Below are 25,412 nucleotides of genomic sequence, written 5' to 3' on the forward strand. Positions count from 1 at the left end.
GTGATTATTACATTTCTTCTGTGAGTATGAAAGTTTCATAACTCATAGGCACCAGAAATGCCCTCAGAGTTTGTAAGTTATTAAGGCCTGTTGTGAGGGAAAAACAAAATATCACTTTTTACTTGTAAAATATTCAATTTACTTTATGAGAGATATTTTTAGTTACCACAGTTACAATAAGAGCAGGCAGCTAACCTACATTACTCGTTGGGTAATATTCATGTGTAAGGCAATTTTTTAGCTGCTTCATATTTTATTTTTTTGCAGATATAAAACACAGAAGGGAGCAGTATAGGAGTACACTTCAGGCCCTGTTCCCTGAAACTACTGGCTTTTATTAAGATCTCAGTTGTCACTTAAAGGGAGGTAAACATTTAGCCCAAATTCATTTTTGTGTCTTTTTAGTCATTTTTAGTACCTAAAGAAGGCCTATGAGAAAGCAGGAGAGGGACTCGGGGGCTTTGGGCAACCTTGTCTAGTGGAAGGTGACTGTGCCCATGGCAGATGGGTTGGAACTGGATGGTCTTTAAGGTCCCTTCCAACGCAAGCCATTCTATGATTCTGTGATTTTGGTTAGTCTGCAGGAACACAAGAACAGCTTGAAATTATTGTGGGGAGCTGTAAAGTACTTCACCCATCTTATTACGTGGCTAACTCTCAGGACATTCCTATACCATGTAACTAAGCGCTGACCACGAAAACGTGATCTCTCACTCCATGTCATTCTCTGGCTCTAGAAGCAGTATAGCAATATTATTGAAGTATTATTGCAGCCCATTGGGTTAATTGTTTCTGCCTTGCAATGCTTTAGAAGAAAAAGTAATTAAAGGGCTGAGCATCACATTAACACAGCAATGCTGCTTCTACAGTCTGAGCAAGTACCTCTGTACAGTCTTTTGTTCTGACAGGTTACATGGAGCCAGCCTGGGAAGCTCAAAACCCTGCATTGTGTTTGTGAGAGACACCAGAAAAGTAAGTTTTATTGTGACAACAAAGCCCATCGAATGGCTGGTTGCACGCCGAAAGGAATTATTTTCCATTTTTATGATAGAGAATTGAGCAAATTCAGTAAAGCCAGACAGGTCAGCAACAGATCTGAGCAAAGGAAGTGCCAGGAATACGCGGGAGCTGGAAAAGGAGGGTGCAGGACTGCTCCCTGTGGTGGCAGCTGCCTTTCAGGTGAGGTTAATTATGAAGTTTTCAATTAGAGAATTAATTAGCAATTTTTCCTGGAAGTCTTGTGAACTACAACTCCCATGAGGCACCGGCGCGGCTCAGGGCTTTAACCAATCAGATGGGGCGCGGCGAGCGGGGCGGCCAATGGGAGAGGAGGCTGGCGGCGGTTGGAGGTTTGAATTTGAAGGGGGCCGGGGCCGGTGTGGACGTTGCGGCGTGGTGCTGGAGGTGCGTCGCGATCGTCCCTCAGGGCTCCGCCGCTGCCGTGAGGGAGCCTCTGGCGCGGCTCCTCGGGGGCTGCCCCCAGCCGGAGGTCGCTGCCCGCCGGCCGCAGGGAGGGTGGTGATGTTGGGAGGGCGAGGGAAGCACGGAGCGGGATGGGGATGGGGATGGGGATGGGGATGGGGGTGGGGGCGCCTTGGTCTCAGTGTTTTTCCCCCTGAGATCTCCTGGCTGGGGTTCTTGATCGTAGAGGAGGGCTTAGCTCTGCTTTCGTGTGATTGCTGTGACGGGGAATGAAGTGCTGAATGTCTGAAGCGTGAGGTCTGTGTGATATGTGTAAGGCTACGCCGAGTGTGCGCTGGATAGGCTGCTGAAAGCCAGATCTATCAGGTTTTAGGGTACTATCCTACCTAATGTATCGATATCTTACTGTTTTTGCTCTCAATGCAGAATTTAAAGGAGAGGCTGTCATGTCGCAAGACTGCAATGATGAGTGGGAGCTGAGCAAAGAGAATGTGCAGCCCCTCAAGCAGGGCCGGGTCATGTCCACCTTGCAGGAAGCACTGGCTCAGCAGGAGGCTTCCACTCACACTGCTGTTCAGCTCAAAAAACAGTGAGCAAGATTTTAGACACCTTGTTTTCCCTTACCTTCCTGCCTTCTTGTCAATGTTTCTACACCTTCTTATGTGTACCAGTGTTTTAAAAGTATAGAAAAACAGAAGATTAGAGAGAGATTTGTGCTAGTGCTGTGCTACAGGTACTTAGGGCTTAGGTACTTGTGGATGCTGCACAGCACAGATGGTTATTTTTAGGTTTGCAATGAAGTATTGTTCTGGTTTCAGCTAGGACGGAGTTAATTTTCCTCCCAGTAGCTGCTAGGGTGCAATGTTTTGGATGTAGAATGAGAAGAACGTTGATAACGCACTGATGTTTTAGTTGTTGCAGAGCAGTGCTTGCACAAAGCTAAGGGCTTCTCACCTTCTTGCTCTGTCCTGCTGGCGGGCAGTCTGGGAGGGGACAGACCCAGGACAGCTGACCTAAACTGGCCAAAGGGTTATTCCATACCATTTGATATGCTAAACAATATATAGAGGTGGCTAGCCGGGATGGGGGGGCCGACTACTCAGGGATAGGCTGGGCATTGGTCGGCAGGTGGTGAGCAATTGCATTGTGCATCATTACCCTGAACAAGGGACTGCCTGTGGAGTTCTACAGGGCAAAGTGAGAGCCACTACTTAGCACAAGCCAATGTTTTTATCTGACTCACACTGCTAAGTGGCTTTCTTTCTTGACTTTTATTTTGCTGCCTGAGAGCAAAGCCATCATGTTGTAGGAATGGAATGATGCATGGGAGTTGAACAACAAGGCAAGATAGCGACTATCAGTGTGGCCCTTTAGATGTCTTCACTGTGCTCTGTGGTGTGGTTCTGTAGTTGTCTGATTGTCATCACTTTCCATTGTCTTCTGTAATCCAACCCCAATTATATACTTTAATAATATATTTAGGTAAAAGATGTTTCATGTGAAAATTAGATTTTTAATATCTCTAATAACTTTTCATAAGAGAACAAGTGTTCTATTGGTCTCTCACATGGGAGACCATATGGGTTTTAGGGTAGTAGTTGTTCTTGGAAGTATACTTCATAAAGGTTGTTTCAGTGTATTTCTGTTCTTCTTAAATAAATGCTTCTTATGCATTCCTTTTGAAGAAGAGTGCAAAAGGGATGTTTATTTTAGCTTCTCCAGGTCTCAGTAAAAGATCAAGTCTAAATATATAAAACCTACCTTACTTCATTTACACTTCTTTATTTTTTTTTTTTTTTAAAAAAAAAAAGGTATGAGTGAGAGTGAAGGTCTTACTTTACAGAGTAGAAAACATGCAATTTATTGGATGGATTTATATATATATATATATATATATATATATATATATATACACACACATACATACATATATATATATACACATACATATATATGTGTGTGTATATATATAATAATTATAATTACTATTATTTTTCTAGAGAGTTTGAATCAGAGATCCGATTTTATTCTGGTGATGATCCATTGGATGTCTGGGACCGGTAAGCTTCTTTCTACTCCAGAAGAAATAATAAAATCATTAGATCTGTGTCACTGAAATGTTAGATATTCTTGTAAGAGCTTAGAAAACATGATTCTAATTTAATAATAAATTAATTAAAAAAAATTAGTTGGAGCTTCTTATTAATAATCTGTAGCATCTGTTTCAATACTATACCTAATGTTTATTCAACTTTTGTTATGTTGTATTGAAACAGAAGCTGTGTATGTTATGCAGAACTGACTTCTTATGAATATATTCCATTTCTAGCTACATCAAGTGGACAGAGCAAACCTTCCCCCAGGGTGGAAAGGAAAGCAATCTCTCAGCAGTATTGGAAAGGGCAGTGAGAGCGCTCAATGAAGAGAAGAGATACTATAAAGATCCTCGCTATCTTAATCTATGGCTCAAGTTTGTGAGTATTTTTAGAAAATCCATTGGATGATAGTTTTTCTTGTATTTGTCATGTCATTTGCAGCGTTAACCTGATTTCTCTTAGTAACTGAGTCAAAAAGCATGTTGTACAACAAGTGCAATGTTAGAAATTTTATCTGAAAACATGTTACTTATTCTGGAATTCCCATTTCACATTCTGAATACAATCTTCAGATGTTTTTCATGATCATTCAGTTTGGACAGTGGTATACACCCTATGTTTTGTTTTGGAAAATCTAGTTGGAATGAGTGAAGCTTGATTCTTTATGTATATTGGGAGAACATAAAAATGGTTTAAAGATACATTTTAGGTGTAATATCTGTCCTACAACTCATTAACTTGCAAGTGTCTTGTATCCATATCCTATGCTTAAGAAAAACTTGAATATGTTCTGGTCTTGGCTTGTCTCTGCTTTGCTATAATTTTTGTTGTTGCTATTCTTGTCATCTTAATGGGACTTTCTCCAAGTCCAGCTTCCTCAACTGATTTACCAGTCCCTGGACCAATAATAAATTGTCCTTTATGTAAGGATGAAGTAACTATTCTCTGGAGTATTAAAATTACATTTCAGTCAATGAACTAGCTAAAAAACTTGAATTTGATACTCTGAACATGTAAACTAGACTAATGGGGCTGCTAATATTGACAAATACATACAAGAAGTCAGAGGTATTCCTCCTTCTCCTGTTGAGTTCCTTTTTTTTGTGCACCATGACATGATACAGTCATATGTTCTGGCCTAACAGCTGCTTCTGTAGGACTTCTATTGAGATAAATGTGTTGCAGGGGATATCAAAAAGCAGACATTGACTTGGAATCCTTTATAATTACCGAAATACTTTTGTTTCAGGGAAATTGCTGTAATGAGCCCTTGGATCTATACAGTTACCTGCATAGCCAGGAAATTGGTACAACATTGGCACTACTCTATATCACATGGGCAGAAGAACTCGAGGCTAGAGGAAGCTTTAAAAAAGCTGATTCAGTATTCCAGGAAGGCCTTAACCGCAAGGCTGAGCCTTTGGACAAACTTCAGTCACATCACAGGTAAGTTTGTAGCTAAGAGAAGAGCTTAGAACAGTTTTATGGGCTCTAGTGGATATCTGGTACAGTGAAGTTTTTGCTGACTTCTCCGATATTTTTTTTTCTCAGGCAGTTTCAGACCCGTGTTTCTCGGCAGACACTACTGGGGCTTGAGGAAGATACTGATGAAAGAGACACCAGTCTTCTGGGAACTGAAGAACCTCAGAGAAGCTCACTGGCAGATCTAAAAGGCAGGGGAAAGAAAAAAGTGAGAGCTCCAATTAGTCGTGTAGGAGATGCGCTGAAAGGTACAGTCAATTGCTAGAGTCACACATTAATGGAAAATTTATACCCTTTCAATGTGGAATTTTCATTTGAGTACAGTAGGCTAAAGGTTAATTTGCATAAATCTCTTACTTACAGCCACAAACCAAAACAGAAGTCTCCAGACTCTAACTTCTCAGCAGCTTTCAAAGAATCCAGGTTTTGCTGTGTTTGATGAAAATTCATCTTTGGCTTCTGGACCTGAAATTTCTGTACTTACGCCACAGTCATGGGCAGCACCTCCAGTTCCAAGGGCCAAGGAGAATGAACAAAGCGCAGGTCCTTGGAATTCTGGAAGGGTAAGCAGTCTCAAAGTAGACTGGCAAAAAAAAAAAAAGAGAGGAAAGTGTATGTAAGTCAGTCTTTTTGATAACTGAGACAAAGGTCATGTTCTTTTTCGCTTTCCTGGGATTTGTTTCTATAGATAGCAACCAAACTTTCTAGTTTCTTCCTGAAGACTCTCTGTCCCTGTGTAACCTAGTCAGGTTTAACAAGCTGATCTTGCTAAAATAATTTCTAAAAACTTTATTTCTGAAGCCAAATTCATAATTCTTGCTAACCAAAAAAATAGGTAGTTTTCCTGCCCTCCAAAGACATTGCTAGGCTAAGAATATGAGGTAAAACTAGGTTCTGCAAAGAAAGAGAGAAGCCAGACACTAGTTATTTCTATAGAAAAGGGAGCAAAAGTTCTATTGATATAGAATGGTTTGGACTGGAAGAGACCTTAAAGGCCATCTGGTTCCAGCCCCCCTGCCATGGGCAGGGTCACCTTCCACTAGACCAGGTTGCCCAGAGCCCCAACCCAGCTGATCTTGAACACCTACAGGGATAGGGCATCCACAAATTCTTTCTATTCTCTACCCAGCCTGTATTTGTGCTCGGGATTGCCCTAGCCCAGGGGCAGGACCTTGCAGTTGGCCTTCTTGAACCTCAAGAGGTTTGCACAGGCCCACCTCTCAGGCCTGTCTGGGCCTCTCTAGAGGAGACCACGTAACACCTACCCAAACATAAAATACGTACGTGCAAGAAGAACTCATTGTCTAGCATATGAAAATAAGGCATGTACAGCATTCTGCAAGTCTGTTTGGAGTGTTAGTGATGAAAACAGAAGAGTTAAGATCAAAAGAACTGGAGAACTGTACCAATTAAATATTAATCCTAACAATATAAAGAAGCTTGCCAGTAGATGGAAAAGGGGATGACAGAAGGTTTGTTCCAGTAGTGTAAACTAATTGGAAACCAGTTTGAAATATCCCTACTACATAAAACTTTCTTCTTGGGAATCCAGGAGAATTTCAAGTAGGTAGATGACAGCAGAATGATATCAGACTTGATGCCATCTGTATCTGGCTCCAAAAGCAGTTAAGGGATTTCTGTGGTGCAGGAATGGTCCTTGAGAAGAAAATGGAGAAGTCTTGGAGGTTCTTAGTGGGCAGCAGAAACAATAGTATTATATGATTGAGACAATCTTGGCTGAAAAATGTCTATAGTGTTTCTGGAAAACAAATGAGGAGAAAATGGAATACCCTGCTAGACCAATGTTCCGTCAGAATAATAAAGAACATAAATCCTGACGAGGACATGCAGGAGTTGTCTTGCTTTTTTTAGGTGCTAGTGCCCAACTGACTGGTCTGTAACTATCTGTGTATCAGAAAAGAGGTAGTCTTTTAAATTTATGTCTTGTGAAAAGTATCAAGTTTAATTCTTAGTAACGAAACCACCAAATATCCCACACTGGAGGGCGGGGGGAGGGGGGAAGGAGATTCAGTTACCAGAAGAAAAGAGAAGCTAACAATGAGTCTTTAGGCTGCTAACACTAACTCTTCCTTTTTCAGCGTCCTCACAGCAGTGCAAATTCTGGCATTGAAATGCCCTGTCCAATGACCACTTTCACCCCATATGTAGAAGAATCGTCTCAGCAGCAAGTCATGTGAGTTTTCAGTTTGAAATGATACCTGCATCTGAGATTATCAAAGCTGATTTGTAATATTCTGACTTAGCCAGGTAATTGAGCTTTTAGATCTAAGTAAATCTTAAAATCTGTCAGTCTGGAAGCTCTTAGTATTTCAGCTTGATGGCAGAGGCTTCAGTGGAGGATGCATAAGGGTATGGGAAATATTTGGGTGTGCTCATTTTGGGGGAGCCTGTATCACATTTATACATGTTAAATATTTTAATGGCTTGACTCAGCATATTGAAACAAAACCACAGTTACCTCTCTTAGGATGCTACTTGCTATGAAAGCAGCCCCAAATTGACAGAGGCTTACTGCTGTTTTCCTCTTATCTTCCTCTGTGCTCAACCTATCCAGAGTTTTATACTGAAAGAAGCTGTCAGTTTCCATGACAACAGTGTTGCATAGGTTATGGAGGAGTATGCAATTTTGCCTGAAATAACCTTCCTGCTCGTACAGCACTCACTGTTTTGTTACAGCAGAGGAAAATGTGATATTTTGCAAAGCTGCTTAACTTTCTTTTTCTGCTGGCTGATGATCGCTATAGAAAGCATAGTTTCTCCCTAAGAGAAAGGTGGAAAAGAATGTATGATATTACAGGCTGCTTCTTTGGTTTTAAATTACGTGTAATCAAAGAATTCTGAAAAGTGTTTGGCAGCATAGATCTTTCCTATGGGCTTTGTATGTTGCATGTGGACTGCAAAGTAGCTCTGACCAAGGACATACCATGATTTAAGAATGCTAAATAAATAAAAACTGTTTTAGCTATAAGACTTTCTCCTGGAAAACAGTGATGGTATTAAAATTAGATTTGACATGCTGCTCTCTTGGCTTCTTTCACTGCACAGGTATATTAGTTTTTGTAATAGGCAACTTCTTTCTGTCACTTAGTATGCAGAATATTTTCCTTGAGCAAACTACTTGCTTATTGTGTCGTAGATCTTTTTTTATCCCCTGAATCTAAAATGCCAAGCTCAATCTAGCCAAAGACCTTTTATTTTTAAGTTCTTCTGTTTTTGTTGTTCTGTTCTTTTTTTTTTTTTTTTTTTTTTTTGTCAGGTAAAATCTGTTTTGTAGGATGAGTGGGGACTTGGCATTGGTATGGTCACACAGACTGATGGAACTAAAGTAAAAACAGATCACACTTCAGAATGCACAACAATTCAGAGTATCATAAGAACTTTATATGCTCTTGGCTTGGTCTTATCAACGCTTTTTTCTGACTTGATATTCTTCCCTTTTATGTACGATCATTCCATTTTTCTTGTTTGTCAACACAACAGAATGTCTGTAGACTTATTCTGCAGCTGGTTTCTGAAATTTGCTGATTTCTTGCCTATAATCTTTTTACAGTGTTTTGGTGAAGTGCATATGATCCGAGTAATAAGTGCTTGTGTTTTCAGGACTCCCTGCAAGATTGATCCGAGCATAAACAGTGTTTTAAGTGCTCGCAAGCCTCAGAAGGAGGAGGATCCACTATGGCGGGTGCAAAATCAACGTCTGGATTCTCAAGAAAAAGAGATGGTGATGTACTGTAAAGACAAAGTTTATGCAGGAGTGGAAGAGTTCTCATTGGAAGAGATTCGAGCTGAAGTCTACAGGAAGAAAGCAAAAAAGAAAGCTGAAGGTATGCTTCAGAATGGGATGACATAAGTTCTTCTGAGATAAAATCATAAAATCAGACTTCTTGTCAGTATAAAGAAACCTCTATTATTGCAGCTGCTTTTTTCTACTGGATTGATTACTTAACTGGTCTGAAGTACAAAGAAAGCAACATAGGTGAAAGCTTAGTGTGTAACACAGGAAATGGGGAAAGACCACCAGAGGTTTTAGTCTCTTTAAAAAGAATTCAGGCTTGATAATGGATCATGTGTGAAATACATACTGTGCCATGTAAGCTTTTCTTCCTTAGAGGAGTTTCAGGCCATAATGCAGAAGAAGGAAGAAATACAAAGGAAAATTGAGGCTCTGGAGAAGAAATTAAAAGAGAAAGAAGGTGACAAGCAGCAGCAACAATCATGTGAACAGGTATTGTCCTCGTTTACCTGAACTTCTACAAATAGCTACTATTTACAAGTACTATTAAGAGTACAATATCTTATGTTTGGCTTTCCTTTTTTTGAAAGGGTACTTCAGTCTGTTGTATCGTGTGCATTAAGTGTCACCCAGTAAAAGAAAGTTCAGAAATATTTCTTAAATGTCCTTCCAGTATAAGGGTGTAATCAAAGACTTCAAGTCTTGTAGTCTAACTTAATTTTACAAGTATTGCTGCTATGTAAAATCTGACAAGATGCCTTATGCTCAGGTATAATGAGCTTTCTTCTTTCCTTTTTTTAAAAAAAAAAGTCATACTAAATGCTTGAGATTGAATTGCTCTTTCAGGCCACTCGCATGCAGTTTCCTTTTATATAGAGAAGTTGTAGTGCAAAAGAAGACAGAAGAAACTGGAACTAGGGAAAGGAGTGAAAAGGTGGCAAAGTGTTTTGTTAAATGCTGTAGGCAGCACAGCTGCTTTCTCACTCCCCATAGTGGGAGGAAGATTCACAAGGTTACAACTGGGGAAAACTTGTGAGTTGAGATACAAACAAATTAATAAGCAAAAGCAAAATAAGGAGTTCACTACTTCTCACCAGAAGATGGGAAGTACTACCTAATTTCACAGATCCAAAATATAGCACCACAGAATCAGCTATGACTAAAATTAATTCTACCCAGCTAGAATCAGTACACAAGCCATATCTGAGATTTGTCTCCACATCTTATAGATAGTATGCTCTACCATGTATTAATTTTTTTCTATATGCAGAGCAGTCTTGATCAGAGTATCTTTGAAGCAAGTATAGTTTGTTCTCTTGGTAGTGTTATTTATAGTTGTTTTTGTTTTTTAGCAAAAAGATATCACCCAACCTGTTCTTATGTTTGCAGAAGTACTTAAACCCCAACTTTCCTACAGGTTGTAGGTAACAAGTAAAAGTTAATTATTTTAAAGCTTTTCCTTTTCTCTACATTGGGCCAATAGAGTATTTTATTTTCTCCTACTGCTCCCAATACCTCCAGTACCCCCAGTCCTCATTTCCAGAACAAAGATTTAAGGATAATTTTTTTTAAATGATGAAATGCAAAGTGCTCCTACTTTGATGTAAACTATGTTAAAAAACAGTTACAAAACGTCTTTAATAGTTGCAGTGTACTTAAAAGTTCCTATGAAAATTACAGAGTTGCAAAGAGTAAAATCTATACACTGTAACTGGGCTGAACATAAGAATGGAGTCTCTCTATCATGCAACTAATTGAGTACAATAAAAATGTACGAAGACAATCATTAATGCATCAGAGTTCTCATGACCCACATGGGAATGTCATACTATACTGTTCCTGGAATCTTGTTGTATGGTCTGTGATTCCATACCTGTAGAACCAAAATATGTCTTTGTTCCTACAGCCAACAGAGATAACAAAGCCTCTTCCATCTCTGGGACAAGAAGAACTTACTTTTTCAAGTGCAACAGAACTTGGGGTGAAAGAGCCTCGCTTGGAAAGGTAATAAAGGATTTTTTTTTTTCCAGCAATGAGAACCTGTGGGTACAATTACTTAAACAGCGTTCCACATTACTTATGTTTTAACAGAAAGAGTGGATGTAACCCTAGGCATCAGCCTGTAACCAGAATTTGAACAGAAATTGTGTGAAGATAAACTTCTGTTTGAGAATAATTTTAATTTTTTTTATGGATAGCATAGGTCAACTTGGCTTGCCCTTTTTATGAAGTTTACTTATGTTTTGTGAGTGTATAAAATGTAAGCTTGTATCTTGTTTACAGTGAATACCAGCCCTCAGAAGATATTAAGCTGCGCAAACCATCTTGTTCCGAAGGTAAGGATTTAAATTTTTTAGCAGTAATGAGAAGGCTGCATTGATGGAAAGTGTTCTCCTACATGAATAGCAGAACAGCAACAAGCTAAAAAAAAAAAAAAAAAGCCTATATGGAATAGAGGAATGAAAATGAGAAAGTGTTAGTGTCCAGCACTTTTAAGTATACTAAACAAGAGACTGAGCATCTGAGTTTCTGAGAACTTTCATCATTTCAAGAGTCTTTCAGGAAGAAGATAATTTTTCTTTTAACAGCTGAAGATTTTCTTCTGCTTTTATACTCTTTTTGCAGATTCGAGTAAGACTGCATACATAAAACTCATGTTAAGATTGATAATGTCTTAAGTCATTTCCTTTTTTCCTTTGACGATTTGGTAGAAGGATATAATTATAAATTACATTTTCAGTTTTGTTGGTATGGATATGTGCTATGTGCTGAAGGAAACTTACTTTTGAAAGTAATTGACTACTGTTGCTGTTAGCAGAGGTTATCCAGTCTCTTGATGTATGCCCAGATACACGAGGAGGAAGTGTGTTTTTATCCTCTGAGGATGAACAGGAGGAGCAGAGGGATAAGGCCAGCCTTGGGAAAAGAGAAAAATTTGAAGGTGTGTTCTAGAAAACAAGTTGATTAATGTGGTAAAAGTGTGGTTGTTTAACATGACAAATTAAAGCTTGTTCTCTAAAGTTTCTTTGTCAGCTCTAACTTCCTGTCAGGACTAGTATTTTTAAGTATTAGATGTTGTAAGTAGCATTTATATGTTGTAGAAAAACTGTTGATATAATAGAGCCTCTTGTTTTTCTCTTTAGATGTAGTTTTCCTTCCATCAACATATCCGTCTATGCCTTTCTCCATATTTGACGAATCATCTACTTCAGCAAACCAGAACATAAGGTAGAATTACTCAAGGCCTAGATTTTAGAGGGAGAAGGGAAAAACAATTTCAAACTACCTTATCAGCTGAATTAGTCTCTTCCTTGAACAGATGTGGGTTTTTATATTTGTGTTTTTTTTTTCCTTTCATTATTCTGCTTGGGATGTCCATGATGACAAGAAATTGTGTTGTTGTTCCTCAAGCTTACAGCTGTTCAGGGTGTTATATAAGCTTTTTCTTTTTCAGGAGAGTAGTATATATTGCAATCTGTTGGTAGTTCTGTAGTATAAAATGGTAGATTGAAATGTTCAGTGGATTAAACTCTTGAGAGGAAGTTGTTGAAGACTGGAAGCTACTCTAATAAATATTCAATGACATTTAACTCTTATCTTAGTTGTTTTACAGATAATACAAAGAAAAGTGCCCGATGCCCTCTCGCTGTTCGTAAACCTTCAGAATCTGCCACTGCAAAGGAAAACATACCACCAGAAGCCTGTGTAAGGAAACAGTTTAAAGGAAACAATTTCCTGTCAAGGAGAAATCAAAAAAGAATGTCCTACTGTTGAACTGAGTGAGACTGGCTGAACTGATGTGAGATCTAAGCTTCTGTCTGGCATGCCAATACTTGAATTGCGTGATGTTTATAGAATCAGTTCATATTTCACTGGAATTAACGTTTTTATTAGGCTTTAACCTGACTAATACGGAGATAATGGTAGAGAGTCTTCCAGATTATAAGCAATGGATTAGTGGTCAGGATTCTTCACTCAAATTTGAAAAAGCTTTTGTGATTGAGCATAACTCTCAAGCACTGCATCCTGTTCCATCCACTTTATTGCCACACATCCAAACATCTCAGCTCCTGTTACCTAAAGAGCCACGTATGAGACTCCTCTAAATCTCTGCACTGGCTTCCTAAGCTGTCTTGATCTGATGTCTCTGTATGAGTCTTGCAGATACTTGTAAAGCTTTCAGTAGAGGTGTTAGCTGTTGTCTCAAAGGATTTGGTTACTGCATGCTGCAGTAGACCTTTAGGCTGGTGCTTTAAAGAGTTAGAGGATTTTATTCTGAGCTGAGAAGGATTTTTTGTACAGCTACAATATGAAATAGGGTTAAATAATTCATGGTAATCATCATACTGAGTTTGGTTCCGGAGTCAGTCTGGATATCTGTAGAGTGCAGCTTTTACTTCAATGCCTAACACTGTCACCTATGTGACTCCTTTAAATCTCTGCACTCATTTCCTAACGTGTCTTGATGCCATGCCCGTATGTAGGAGTCCTGACCAATCAACACTTGAATAATGCAATTATAACTGAACTGAGAGAGGTACTTCTAGGGCATTAGATACCAAGTAGTCTTTGGCAATGCCTGACAGCTCTGCAACACTCTAGAAGGTAAACAATGATAGACTTTTCTGAGGGGAGAAAAATGCAATTATGTTATGGTTAGGGTTCAGTTACTCAATTGGAATGAGAGATGTAAGTGGAGTATGCAGAGTCTGGATGTCAGAGCCAAGTTGGAAGGTGGTGGGGTGGAAGAAACGGAAGGAAGAAGTGTTCTTCATACTGATTAGGTAATCGATACCTGTGGGACTGGAATGACTAAAAGAGTCACATGAAGTATAACAGGGTTGAAGACAGAGAGAGAACACTATTATGGGAGATAATTATTCCAGTTTAAAAATTCAGTAACTAAATTTTATTGTTATACTTGCAGATAAACGTAAGTAATTTTCAATTATTTTTTAAAATATGATATACTTATTAATTGCTTGTATGACATGTTTTATATACTTCTTGTTTGTGGAAGGAAGCTATGTTTGAAGCACATCTTGGCAGAACTTTTGAATCCCCTAACAGGAAAGAGGGGAGAGAGTAGAAGATAGCTTTTCAGTTAAAAATAAGTCATTTGACACTATCTACAGCCTTTTCATTGTCTTTTTTACCTGTTCCAGGATGAGCTGAATGGAATTGAGCCTTTGTCTGAAGATGCAATTGTGACAGGCTCCTACAAGAACAAAACCCTTTGTGCCAACCCAGAAGACACATGTGACTTTGTTAGGGCTGCCCATCTTGCCTCAACTCCCTTTCACGGGGTGTTAGCTCAGAGAATCCCAGATCCTGCTTATTCACAGAGTGTTCTGAAGGAAGACTGTCCAGAATCGAAGAGTGCGCCTCCGAATCAAAACACACCAGTTTGTGAGGGGACATACAATGAAGTTCATTCAGTAAATAAACTGAGGTAATTAACAGCACTGCATCTTAAGCCCCTTTTCGTGTCTCTTTGGTTGTGCTTTTACTATTGTTTCTGAAGAAACAATTTTCTGAAGAGATCAGAGTATAATGAATGCTTTCTCTAGGTCAGGATCCATTTTGCCTTAAGCAGATATAAGAAGTAATAGCAAGCTCAATCATCTCTTCATGTTTGTTGCAAGACTTCATGCTTTTTCTACCGATTAATTTGTAAAGAAATTCATAAGCATATTCTGACTTCGTAACAGGAGAATAAAAGCAGAATCAGTTATATTTGTTTCTGTAGTCACTTCAGTATATAAAATAGATCTGGTGATTATGGCTTAGGCTTCTACAGAGGAGAAAAGCTGGAGAGAAGGAATAAAAAACTGCTGTTTCTTACCACTGTAAATAAAAAAGCATCTACTGTATAGCATTTACTTAATTCAGAACTGAGTTTGATTTGCTAGCTGTTAATGTGTAAACATGTATAACAACCTGAAGGTGTGTGTTTAGTAAGTTCCCTGGGAAGACATGCTGATTATAGTTAAGACGGAAAATCAAGAGTGATTTTTCTTTCTCCTACCCCTCTTCACTGCTTTAAAAGCATTGTTGGTCTGAATTTTGGTGCAGCTACCAGAATGAGGTAGTAATAAACATTTGTCATTCTCTTCCACTGTAGCAGTTCTATTTAAGAAGAGAAGTCAGCTGTAGATTAGGATTCTGATTGTGAACTCATTGAAACTAAAATGTTGTTTCAACACAGTTGTACACTTTCCAGAAAGGATAGGGAAGGGCTTCTTCTTTTACAAAAAAAAAAAAGTCTAGGAGTGCACGGTATCCTTTCACTGGTCATACCTTGCATTTTTTGAAAGTCTGAATAGATGATGTCCTTTATTCACAGTCCAATCATGGAAGCAAGCCTGGAAGATACTCGTTCATCAGGTTCTTCTGTTTCCTCGGGATCTTCTCTTTCTGTTACACAAATATCCACAATTAAATACCTGCACATCCCTGAGAAACTGGAACTTGCTCAGACTTTGCCTGCTGAAACAATTACTGATTCTGGAGGTATCAGTGAAAACATTACTGGTTAGTACTAAATTGAATTTCACTTTCAACAAATAACTTGCATCTGCCATAGTTACTCTGTAGTGCTTCTGCGTATCTTATGTTTTACTCTATTTTCTGTGTATTTCCCACTATACTGTCTTGTGACTGAACTTGTCATTTTTCTGTACTATATAGTGCTACCACTTGAGGTATGTAGTATAGGGTGCTTGTCAGTGTCCGGAAGACAAATATTTAATGTAATGGACAGTTTCTTTAAGGTGATAGAGAAGTTTTTTTTAAGGTATTATTGCAGAGAATGTGTGAGAGTTGAGGTTAAATGCAGAAATGAAAAATTCTGTCTGGATGGTAGGGAGAATACTTAAGACAGCTTTGTTTTGACTTTTTCTTCTATTATCACACTGTTCTCTTCATAGGCCAGTAGCTGCCACATTGAAAAAGGCCAATGAATTTGAAGTTTAAATTTGAAACAAGTATGAAATTTTCTCTACACTCTAAATTTTCTGTAAACAGTAGTGTGTCTTTGCAGTATTTTATTCTCATTGAAGAAAAACAAAACCAATACTTTCATAGTTAATTTATCTCTTCGAGACAAAGACCTTTTGTTTCTCTGTTATAGAACATTGTTACAATTAATACAGAAACTGTCACTACCTTCAAAACCTGGCTAGTACCATTAAGTTTGTATTGAACAAGTTTTCAAGATATTTAACCTCTTTTGCCTCCTTTGATTTCGGTTTATGACATTTTAATCAGACGTGTGTATCTGAAAATTCTGTGTATCTACTTTAAGGAACAATATGTTGTTGTGTAGCTCTAGACTACATTATTTAAGAAGTCTGTTGTACCACTCATGTTTCCTGATGAAGCATGATCAGGAACTCAGGAACTGGAATCAAAGTAAAATTAGGAGAAAATTATTAGAAGAGTGCTGCAAACGTAGCTGGCACTTCAGCTAGATCCTACACTTCTTCATATTTGCTACTGTTTGGAGAAGGATGCAAGATCTTTCCCTATTTTCAGAAAGAGAAGGCATTTGTTCAGTTGCTCTAATGGTCTTTTTTTCTCTTATTACTCTTTCTTCCTCCCTTTCTGCACATCTCCCTTGAAGTGCAGTTATCAACCTGGATGTAGTAATAAGTAATACTTCATGCTGCATAGCAGGAAAAATTACTTCAGGCATTTGACAGTTTATTACTCATAAATTTCACAGAACTATGAAATTTGTAGTGATACAATAGAACATGTGTTTAGCCTATAAAGTACAATATTTCCTGGATCTGCTTCCATGGACTTACTTGTACTAAACACAATGCTTTTAAATAAGTACAATAGTAGATAATAACACTTTCTTACTTCTGTGCTGTGAAAGATTATAATTAGTAATGGGTGACACCATTTTAGTGTTTGGGAAAGGAAGTTGGCGGAAGCCTTCTAGTTCTGATGTGTTTTACTTGGCCTGATATTGGAGACCAATACTTTTCAGGCTACCTTGGTTTGGGATAGATGATCTCATCCACTGACTGGTGTCTTCTGTTATGCAGAAAAGCAACTGAGACCTACATGTAACTTTCTTGTACGTTTTCATGAGGTGAAATCCATTAAATCCTCACTGTAGAGAACAGCAGAGTTGGAGTCCAATCTGTTCTTTCCTAAATAAAAACCCTGTTGTATTCAGAGAAGTTAATTTCAATTAAGCCCATCGCTTCAAAAAGCACAAACTGATCACTTACTCCAGATACAGTTTTTAAAACAGGAAAGCTAATTCACAAAATAATGGTTTTGGATTCTGCTGTTGCTGAGCAGATAGATGAACATCATCTAATTCAGAGCTTTGTCTCTCGTGAAAGGCACATCTCGCAATACACTACAGTAGTGTCATGAATCTCATGAGATGCTCTCCCTTTTGAAACTGCCTTATAGAGTTATGTTCACTTCATAGAACAAGAAACTATTGGGAAGAGACTAATGGACTTGCTGAAAGGTGATGCAGTGAATCTGTATGCAGATGGAAAGCTAAATTAAAGGCTTCCAATATCTAAGTTACTTTCTTCTTGACAGATACAATCGTTTCAGAGACTCAACACCTATATTGAGCTCATCTGTTTCTATTACTTGTCTTCCTAGGTGACCTAACTCTGCTCTTTTGGAGTGCTGAACAGCATAAAAAGCTTTTAGATCCCATGCCAGAATCTTTGACTGCCTCTCCAGATTTTCATTTGGAGACTGGCTCTATGCCTGTCATGGAGTTCGAGAAAGACATTAAGCTAGGTAGGTATTCCAGACACCCTGGGGAGCGCAAGGGATCTATTGATGTTCTAATTGGTTTGAAATATACTTCATGCATACCAGTTTTATGTGGTGTAGAGGGGGAATAACATGAACAGTCTTGGATGCACATTTGCTGCGACAGCTCATGAAATGTAAACTTTCATAACAGGAGATGAGACTTACTCTATCAAATGGGAATACTGGACCAATGAAGAACACAAGATGTTTTTTGTGAATCTAGCTAACTTTGCCCAGTTGGATGCAAAGGGATTTGTAATAAAGGTAACATAAATGATGTTTTAACATTTTGCAGTTCATGTATAAAGTTCCTATGAGATATAACTTACGTTGTAAGTGAACTTGGCCATGACTTCTGGAATTCCATGCATGAAGTTTGCTATTCCATGTCCTTTTTCAAATTGCTGATATATATTCAAATTTTGTGACTGCGGCAAATGTTCCTTGCTAAACTGGGAATTAAAAAGATGAGAAGAATGCGAAGATGAGCAATTTTTGCTTTATTCCAAAAATAAATGTTCTTATGTATTCTCTTGTAGGTGTATTCTCAGCCTGTGCCTTGGGACTTTTATATCACACTTCAATTACGGGAGCGTTTGAATACTGACTTTGACCAAAGCTTCAGTGAAAACTGCAGCTGTTTCTTATACCAGGATGGCTGTGTGATTCTGCACAGGGATGTAAATCGCTTTACGCTTGCGGTCAGTACAGATAACCAAAGTACAATTGCAAAAGACATGAACTCTTCCATAGGTACTTAATAGTGAGTTTTGGTTATTGCTGAAGATAGCTTCACGTGTTTATTCTTGCAATCTAAATCCTCTTCTTTGTTTTATCTACATACAAATTAAGGCCATCTGTTACAGCCTTAGTTAAAGCTGGTTTCTCATTTATAGATCATGTGTTTCTCTGAAACAAACCCATTTTTTTAAACTTTATTCATGAGTGATAAACAACCTGAGCCCAGAACCACACGTTATTTCACAATAAGGCTTACATCTAAAACTCTGCGTTGTTTAACTTGGCATCTTTCAATGAGTTCTGTCTGCCATAGAAAGGTCATAGCGCTCAATGACTTGTTGAAGGATTTACATTTAAAATAAAGTCTGGTAAGTGCATTTTGGGTTGTTGCGTATAAATTAAGTAGGGTATAAATCAAGTAGTCATTTCAGTCTTAAGTTTAATTTTTCCTCCTGTTTTTGTCCATTTCTTAATAATGGTTATTCTAATTCTGGCTGGATGTTCATGGGAAAAACCTGATTACACTAAATTTAGGGTAGGACTGTTACCTTTATACAGTTAAGTGGGGGGGGGGGGAAGGTGAACTATAAATATTTCACTTAATCTGTCGTACAGATGCACGTTTATTCCTTGTTTTCAGGATCTTATTCGTGGCTGCAAGTCTATCGCAAAGGAATTTATCCTGCTGGTTGTTCATGATCTCCTGAGTGTGGTTGAGAAGCTCCACAAAGCAGAAATTGTCCATGGAGATCTGAGGCCAGAGGTGCTCTTTCTGGGAGACAGGTTAGTTTCTTTGTATGGATCTGAGAGGATATGTAATACTTGATTTCAGCTATAACTCTTTGTAATTTATCCCTTTTAGGTAGGAAACTGATGTAACAGTTCATTTTTTTTTTTAGGCTGCAAAATTCTGAACAGTGAAAACACATTTTTGGAGTCAACCTTATGCCTGTGTGCCCTCCCCCCCCAGTAATATATAGTGATGCTGTAGAACGTATATGATACTAAATAAAATGTTTTTGCTATTGTCCCTGTTCCCAAATTTCTCCTTTTCCAAAATTCTGGACAATTAACTGGATACTGGTGAATAACTTGTCTTTGGTCTTGCATATCTGGAAAACACAAAATTAGAAAACAAAGGACAGATGGAACTGGAATACCCAGGCACTCTTAAATGGGTTGCTTAACTTCCACTGTAGTCCAGCTTGTAACTTACTGTACGCACAGATCTAGCTTTCTGCTTTAAACTTATTCCTATATTAAGTTTAAAATGTCACATGTCCCTTGGAGTATGATCTATGAATGGAGTGTGGGAAGGTAGTAACTGAAAGAATACCTAATGATTCAAATATAATTACATTAGAATAAATTCACTGAAGCAGTTCTTAGTCATTGCTGATAAATTAAAAATAGCTATTGACTTTAAAGTAACTTTCAACTTACAGGCATCTAACACAGTAGTCTCTAAACTTGCTTGTGCAACCCTATCGGGGGAAAAGAAGAGGGAAGTCACTTCCAATATATGCATACTTGTTTATAAGTTATTAGTATGTTAGTAGTACGTGTACATGTTCTTCACACACCCCCAATGAATTGTCTTGCACGCTTTCTGGGGTGCATGCACCCCATTTTGCAAATCACTGATCAAACAGTGGTGTGATGGATTTGGTTATCTGCTGGTAGGTTTATTATGATTTCTCTGTGGAAAATGCAAACCTAATCTTAGCTGCCAAAAAGTAAGGATGATTATAGGTTTTGGTGTCATAGAAAAAAAAAAAAAAACTATCCTAGGACAGTTGTATAATGTAAATGCAGTCAAAATCGTGAAGTATGCTTACAGCATGAAAATATTAAAAAATAAATAAATAAATAAATAAAAATAGTGAGAAGGGTGATCTGTTTATATTGTTGACTTGGCAGCTGTCATCTATACAAGTACTTGCTTCTACCATTTAGGTTTGTCCTCACTGGTGTGTGGACTAGGGAAGGTTTAATGAAGTATGATTCTTAATTCTTTCTTTTATTTTGATATCTTGAAAGAGAGGGAGAAGTACTAGATGTTATGATGTTTTCCTGTTCCTCCAACTCAGTTTCAGATAACTGATGAATATCAAAACAATGTCTTTAGTGTTTCTTATTGCTATTCTGGAGATACAGGTGTCATCTGTAAGCTTCAAGCTGCCAGCTGGTTGGTTCCCCTTTCAGGGGAAGACCTTTCAGTAGTAGTTCTTAAGCTAGCCATCAGAGGGGAGCATTGATGTAGCTAAGACTTGCTTCTTGAATTTGTTTTTTTATGTGTTGGTCTGCTTTATGCTTCATTTGTTTTCTCTACTCAGTATCTGTGACCTACTTGGTTATGATAAGGTGACAGGAGCTCTGAAGGTAGTGGATTTCTCTCACAGTGTGGATTTGAGATTGAAGTCTCAAGTAAGCTTGCCCAATAATTTTCCTATATCTCAGACTCCTCATGGACAACAGCTTCTGGCAAAAAGTTCCCTTCCTTATCAGGTAAGTCTGTTTGGCAGGATACCTTAGTTTCTGTTTCCTTTTCAAAATCTTGGTTTAAGTTGTATTTTATAGAATCTGTGGAAAATACTGAGAATTTCTCATCTGCTTTACATCTTTGGCATTAACTGAAGGGGTTAGCAGCATTGTTCTGGAATTGCTGGGTGCCTTGACTACTGTATGTATTTAGGAGTGTAAAGGAAGACTAGAATTCTATTTTGAAGTTGTTTTGCTTAGTATCTTCTGAAGATCCTGATGCAGAGACCAATACAGACTTAAATATGTAAAAGCACCAACATTAGAGATCTGTGGTGAACTGTAGAAATCAACAGAAATTGAACTTTCTAATGTTTGTTATGACTGCAGGTAGACTTGGTTGGCATTGCAGATATAGTCCATTTGATGCTGTTTGGTGATCACATCCAGGTCTGTCAAGAGAATTCCATCTGGAAAATCAGCCAAAACATATCAGAGTAAGTCCTTTTTCAGAGGAGGCTACTGGGAAGTAACAAATTTCTTCCAATTTCCTTCACTTTCTTTAGTCCTTCATTTCTAGTGTTACTATTTTCAAAGCTTAAAACCCAGCTCTTCGTGCTGTAACTGTCAAAAGCATATGATCTGTGGGGGCCTGATTTTTGAAACTACTAGTCTTAGTACCAGTACTGCTAGACTTACTACTGGTACCCTTAGAGTTATGTAGGAGACAGTTTTAAGCTGAATACAAGCCATACAGTCTAGTTACAATATGATCGATTTTGTTTTTTTGTTATTTTTGGTCTTGCTTTCCTTTCAGACCAGTCTGAAAGTCTTAGTGTCTCATTTGACTTTGTAGTCAAAGCTTGGAGATGTTTATAAGTGGGTGAGTGGTAAGAAAATTCCATGAGCTTTTGCTTTAGAAGTGGTGATTACTTGGATTTTCTGCTTTTTGATTCCAGGATCTATTGAAGGGTTACTAAGACACTGACACTAGGGTTCTGTCTGTAACAGTTATGAAAGCAGTATAATTTGTAATTATTTTTCTTCTTGTGCGTTGATAATTTAAGCTGCACAGCCAACCGCTCCTTTGGAAGTTGGTATTTGTTCTAAGTTATTAATTTATAGGGTTTCCATTTAGACACATGCTAGGGCTGGGGCTATAACACTATTCTGCCTTCATCTACACGTTTGTTCTTAAACTAAAAGTTCGTTCATTTCATTAGTCGTATCCTATAGAATTTTTCTGCCTTAGCATTTCATAAGGATTTTCTAGAGCTCTCCTGCTCATAGCAGAAGTTGGTTGACAGCTATCTGCATTTCAGGGTCATGGTATATTAGCTATACCTGATGTGTAGATGTACTTCTGTAACTATTGCTTTAAGAAAACATACTACAGATTTGGGATTTGTCCAGTTCCCTAGCAACCTGCATTACTTATAAATCTTTGTGTTCAACCATTAGAAAAAAAATCATCTTAAACTGGGTTATAGGGAGAGGGAAAAATTCTCTTCTCCTCTTATTCTGCATATATCTTTCTTTTTTTTTTTTTACATATTGTTATAGAATTATACCAGTAGTTATGCAGCTACAGCAGGCTTCTGCTGGGTACTGACTATATACTTCATATTGTACCCAGTTGCTTTTTTTTTTTCCTTTCTTAAGAGGATCAACTTACAGGACTAGATGAGAAGAACAAAATCACCAAGAGCAATTCACCTCTGAGGAGATGAATATCAATTATATATAGGTTGGCAGTAAATATGTACTTTATATCACCTTAGTTTCAGAAATACTGGAACATTCCTCCTTCCAACCTCTCCCCATCAGCTAAATCATTGATGGAAACTGACTTTGTCTTTCTACTGACAGGTATTCTGACACTTCGTATCTTTAAGTAAAGCTGACCTGTTCTGAAAAATAGGACTCCTGTATATTCATTTCTATCAGCACATAATCCATTTTTTGCAGTATTTTTGGGGATAGTGGGATACATTTCTGAAGTGTTGCTTTTTAATTTTTATTCATTTTTGTTCTACAAAAGATGAAATTGAGCTACAACAGATGAAGCCAATCAAGGTCTGAGCTGAGAAAGGGTGTTAGGGACCTCATCAGGATGTGGGTATGAGAAAAATAACAGTAACTTTGGATAACTGGACCAGGAGTATGTGAGTATCAGGTATAGAAAGTCTGAGTTTGGAAGGATAGGACTGACCATTATGGGGAGTTTGGAGAGAAGGAGTCAGTTGGAAAGGTATTTGGGTCAAAACTGCAGCCATTGGATTGAAGGAAGGGCTCAAAGTAGAGGGAGACTTGGGTAGAAGAGCATTTATCACAGAACTGTGTGGAGTTAGAGGAGACTTAAGGAAGAAGGTGAAGTCTGGGCATGTGTTTTGTATGGCTGAACCCAGGCTGTAATGACTCTTTTCACACTTGGGTACATTGGTTTATGTCTTTTCTCTGGAGTTGTAAATAGAAATAACTTATTTTCAGTCCTGTTTATTATTTTGCTGCTGAAAATGTGGTTGTGCCTGTCATTCTTCTTTACTAATTTTTTCAATATCAAGAATTCCAATAAAGGTGTAACTAAAACACCTATATAAACGTGTTATCCTTAAGCGTTCTACCAACAGTGTAAATGGTGTACTTCATTATGTAGGAATTAGGAATCTGCACTGATTTTTTTCTTGCTTGGCAAAGTTCTGCATTCACACTTAAAATCTTTTGGTGTGTCTGGTTCTTACTAACAGCTAATGACCCTTCCTCCAGTCAATTTGAAGCTCTCAATAAGTACTCAAGTAATCTTTGACAAGCTGGTTTACTGCTGCAGGGAGCCTTCATCCACCAGAAGGGTCTGCCCAATTAAAGTACTCCCCATTTGATGGATATTACTTAATCTTGTGCTCTATCCTTGCAAGTTGAAAATTGCAAGGCAAAGCACAAAAATGGCCTTGGAGACCCAGTGGCACTCAGTGCTGCCTTAAAAGCTGACAGAATGAATGCAGAGCAATTCAGTTAAACAGTATGGTGAAGACTTCTGGAAAGATAGAATGTGAATTTTGATCGAGTTTCTATTTTGATTTTTGAGCCTTACTATAAGGTTGAATTCAATCTTTTTTTTTGGTAGGGAATTTTAGCATGTTACTGATGGAAACTGTTCAGTTCCAGAAGTATTTATTTTTTTTTTTAGTTTTTCTATTTTCACCATGTTATTTTAGGAAACTTCATCTGTGCAGGCTGATAAGGGCTATCATACAGAAAATGTGTTTAAAATTTTAGGACTATTTTTGTCACTCATTAACTCTTTAGACATACTTACCAACATGTAACATCCTCTGCTTTTCCCCCTTACTTGCTGTGAAGGAAGTGATCTCATGTCTTTTTTTATTGGGTTCTGTATGGCTTCATTATCTTAGAAAATGTAAGAGTTATTACTGTAATAGTACAGGTCAGATTCTCTCTGAGATGAGACTAAGACTGCTGCTGTTTTGTGAGTCACTTACATAAAGCAGAGGTGGATAATTTGTTCAAAAGCCAGCATAACTCCTGGCTTAAAGGGGAAAAGTACTTCAGTAATCAGAAACAGCACAGTCTATGGTCTTCAGAGCAAGACTGAAGAACAAAATATTAGCTCTGATACTAGTTTTCACAGACTTTAATGAGTCACCCTTTTCATGTTGTGTGGGTATATCTGTGACATCTGTGAGATGGTATTTATTACTATTAATTTTCTTTGAAATGCTCTCTGTATGGGAATTCTGACAGATGGAAGGTAGAGGTTAAAAAACAAAACTCCAAAGAGTTTAAAAACTGGCTGTAAACCACCCTTTTTTTTTTTTTCTTGGAGCTTTTCTTTAATATTGACTAGGAAACAGCCTGTAAATGAGAGTTTAAGAGTTATATCTGCCCCTTATTCATGAAAAAGGAATCTGTCAACTTTGGTGCAAAAAATCCTCTTGCTAACTCATTTAGAAGTGCTGTGTCTCTGTGGCTGGTAATAGTGGTCAAGTACACTAGAAGAGTTCACTGTAAAAGCATTGCTTTTGATAGAACTGTGAAACAGCATGTTTAGATATGAAGAAGCCTGCTGGAGAAAGAGCCCTACACATAAACCAAACAACATTCCTAGTTTTCCCTTATATATGGATGAAAATGTTGTTATTGGTCTTCCCAAGGCATATAGTGCTGAATATAAGTGGAAATATTGACAAACATATTATGTGTGCCTACAGTTTCACTGAAAATTACTCTGTTTGTTTTAGGACTGTTGGTGGTGATTTCTGGCATAAACTTTTTGAGCGATTTTTGAATGCAGATGGTAAATCCACAGTGCCTCTGCTGAGGGAGTTGAGAGAGGAACTAAGTGACAAGTTTGACAGCGGTTTCCAGAAACATCTTTATGAATTCTTAGCAGCAGCACTGGGAGACATCGTCGTCTTGGACAACTTTATCTGATTTCATAGAGAACAAATCTTAAGTTCCCGTCTATAATACACATAACTTATTTTTTTTCAAATGTAAGCGTGAGCAGCAGTTGTAGACATTTCTATGGGACTTGCTAAATAATGTTGCATCAGTGCATAGCTATCCTGAAACTGTTAGGTGAACTAGTCTGTGTCTGAGAAGTTTGTCAGAGA

At 37.9% G+C, this 25,412-nt stretch overlaps 1 protein-coding gene across 1 annotated transcript; it reads left to right on the forward strand.

The window, feature by feature from the left end:
• Positions 1-1,868: 1,868 nt before the first annotated feature.
• Positions 1,869-25,230, forward strand: BUB1B (BUB1 mitotic checkpoint serine/threonine kinase B; the record flags this gene model as incomplete). The annotated part of the gene is made up of 23 exons (XM_084287983.1): positions 1,869-2,011; positions 3,423-3,482; positions 3,752-3,896; positions 4,768-4,964; positions 5,070-5,248; positions 5,364-5,563; positions 7,100-7,194; positions 8,622-8,845; positions 9,131-9,246; positions 10,661-10,758; positions 11,038-11,090; positions 11,603-11,695; positions 11,898-11,982; positions 12,357-12,459; positions 13,920-14,206; positions 15,101-15,273; positions 17,395-17,538; positions 17,708-17,820; positions 18,096-18,257; positions 18,938-19,080; positions 20,634-20,805; positions 21,169-21,275; positions 25,038-25,230. 23 exons carry the CDS (start codon positions 1,869-1,871, stop codon positions 25,228-25,230), a joined length of 3,285 nt encoding a protein of 1,094 aa, XP_084144109.1.
• Between the last annotated feature and the right edge of the window lie 182 nt (positions 25,231-25,412).

This window comes from Netta rufina (assembly GCF_964035555.1).
Source record: "Netta rufina genome assembly, chromosome: 5".
In the NCBI taxonomy this organism is placed as follows: domain Eukaryota; kingdom Metazoa; phylum Chordata; class Aves; order Anseriformes; family Anatidae; genus Netta; species Netta rufina.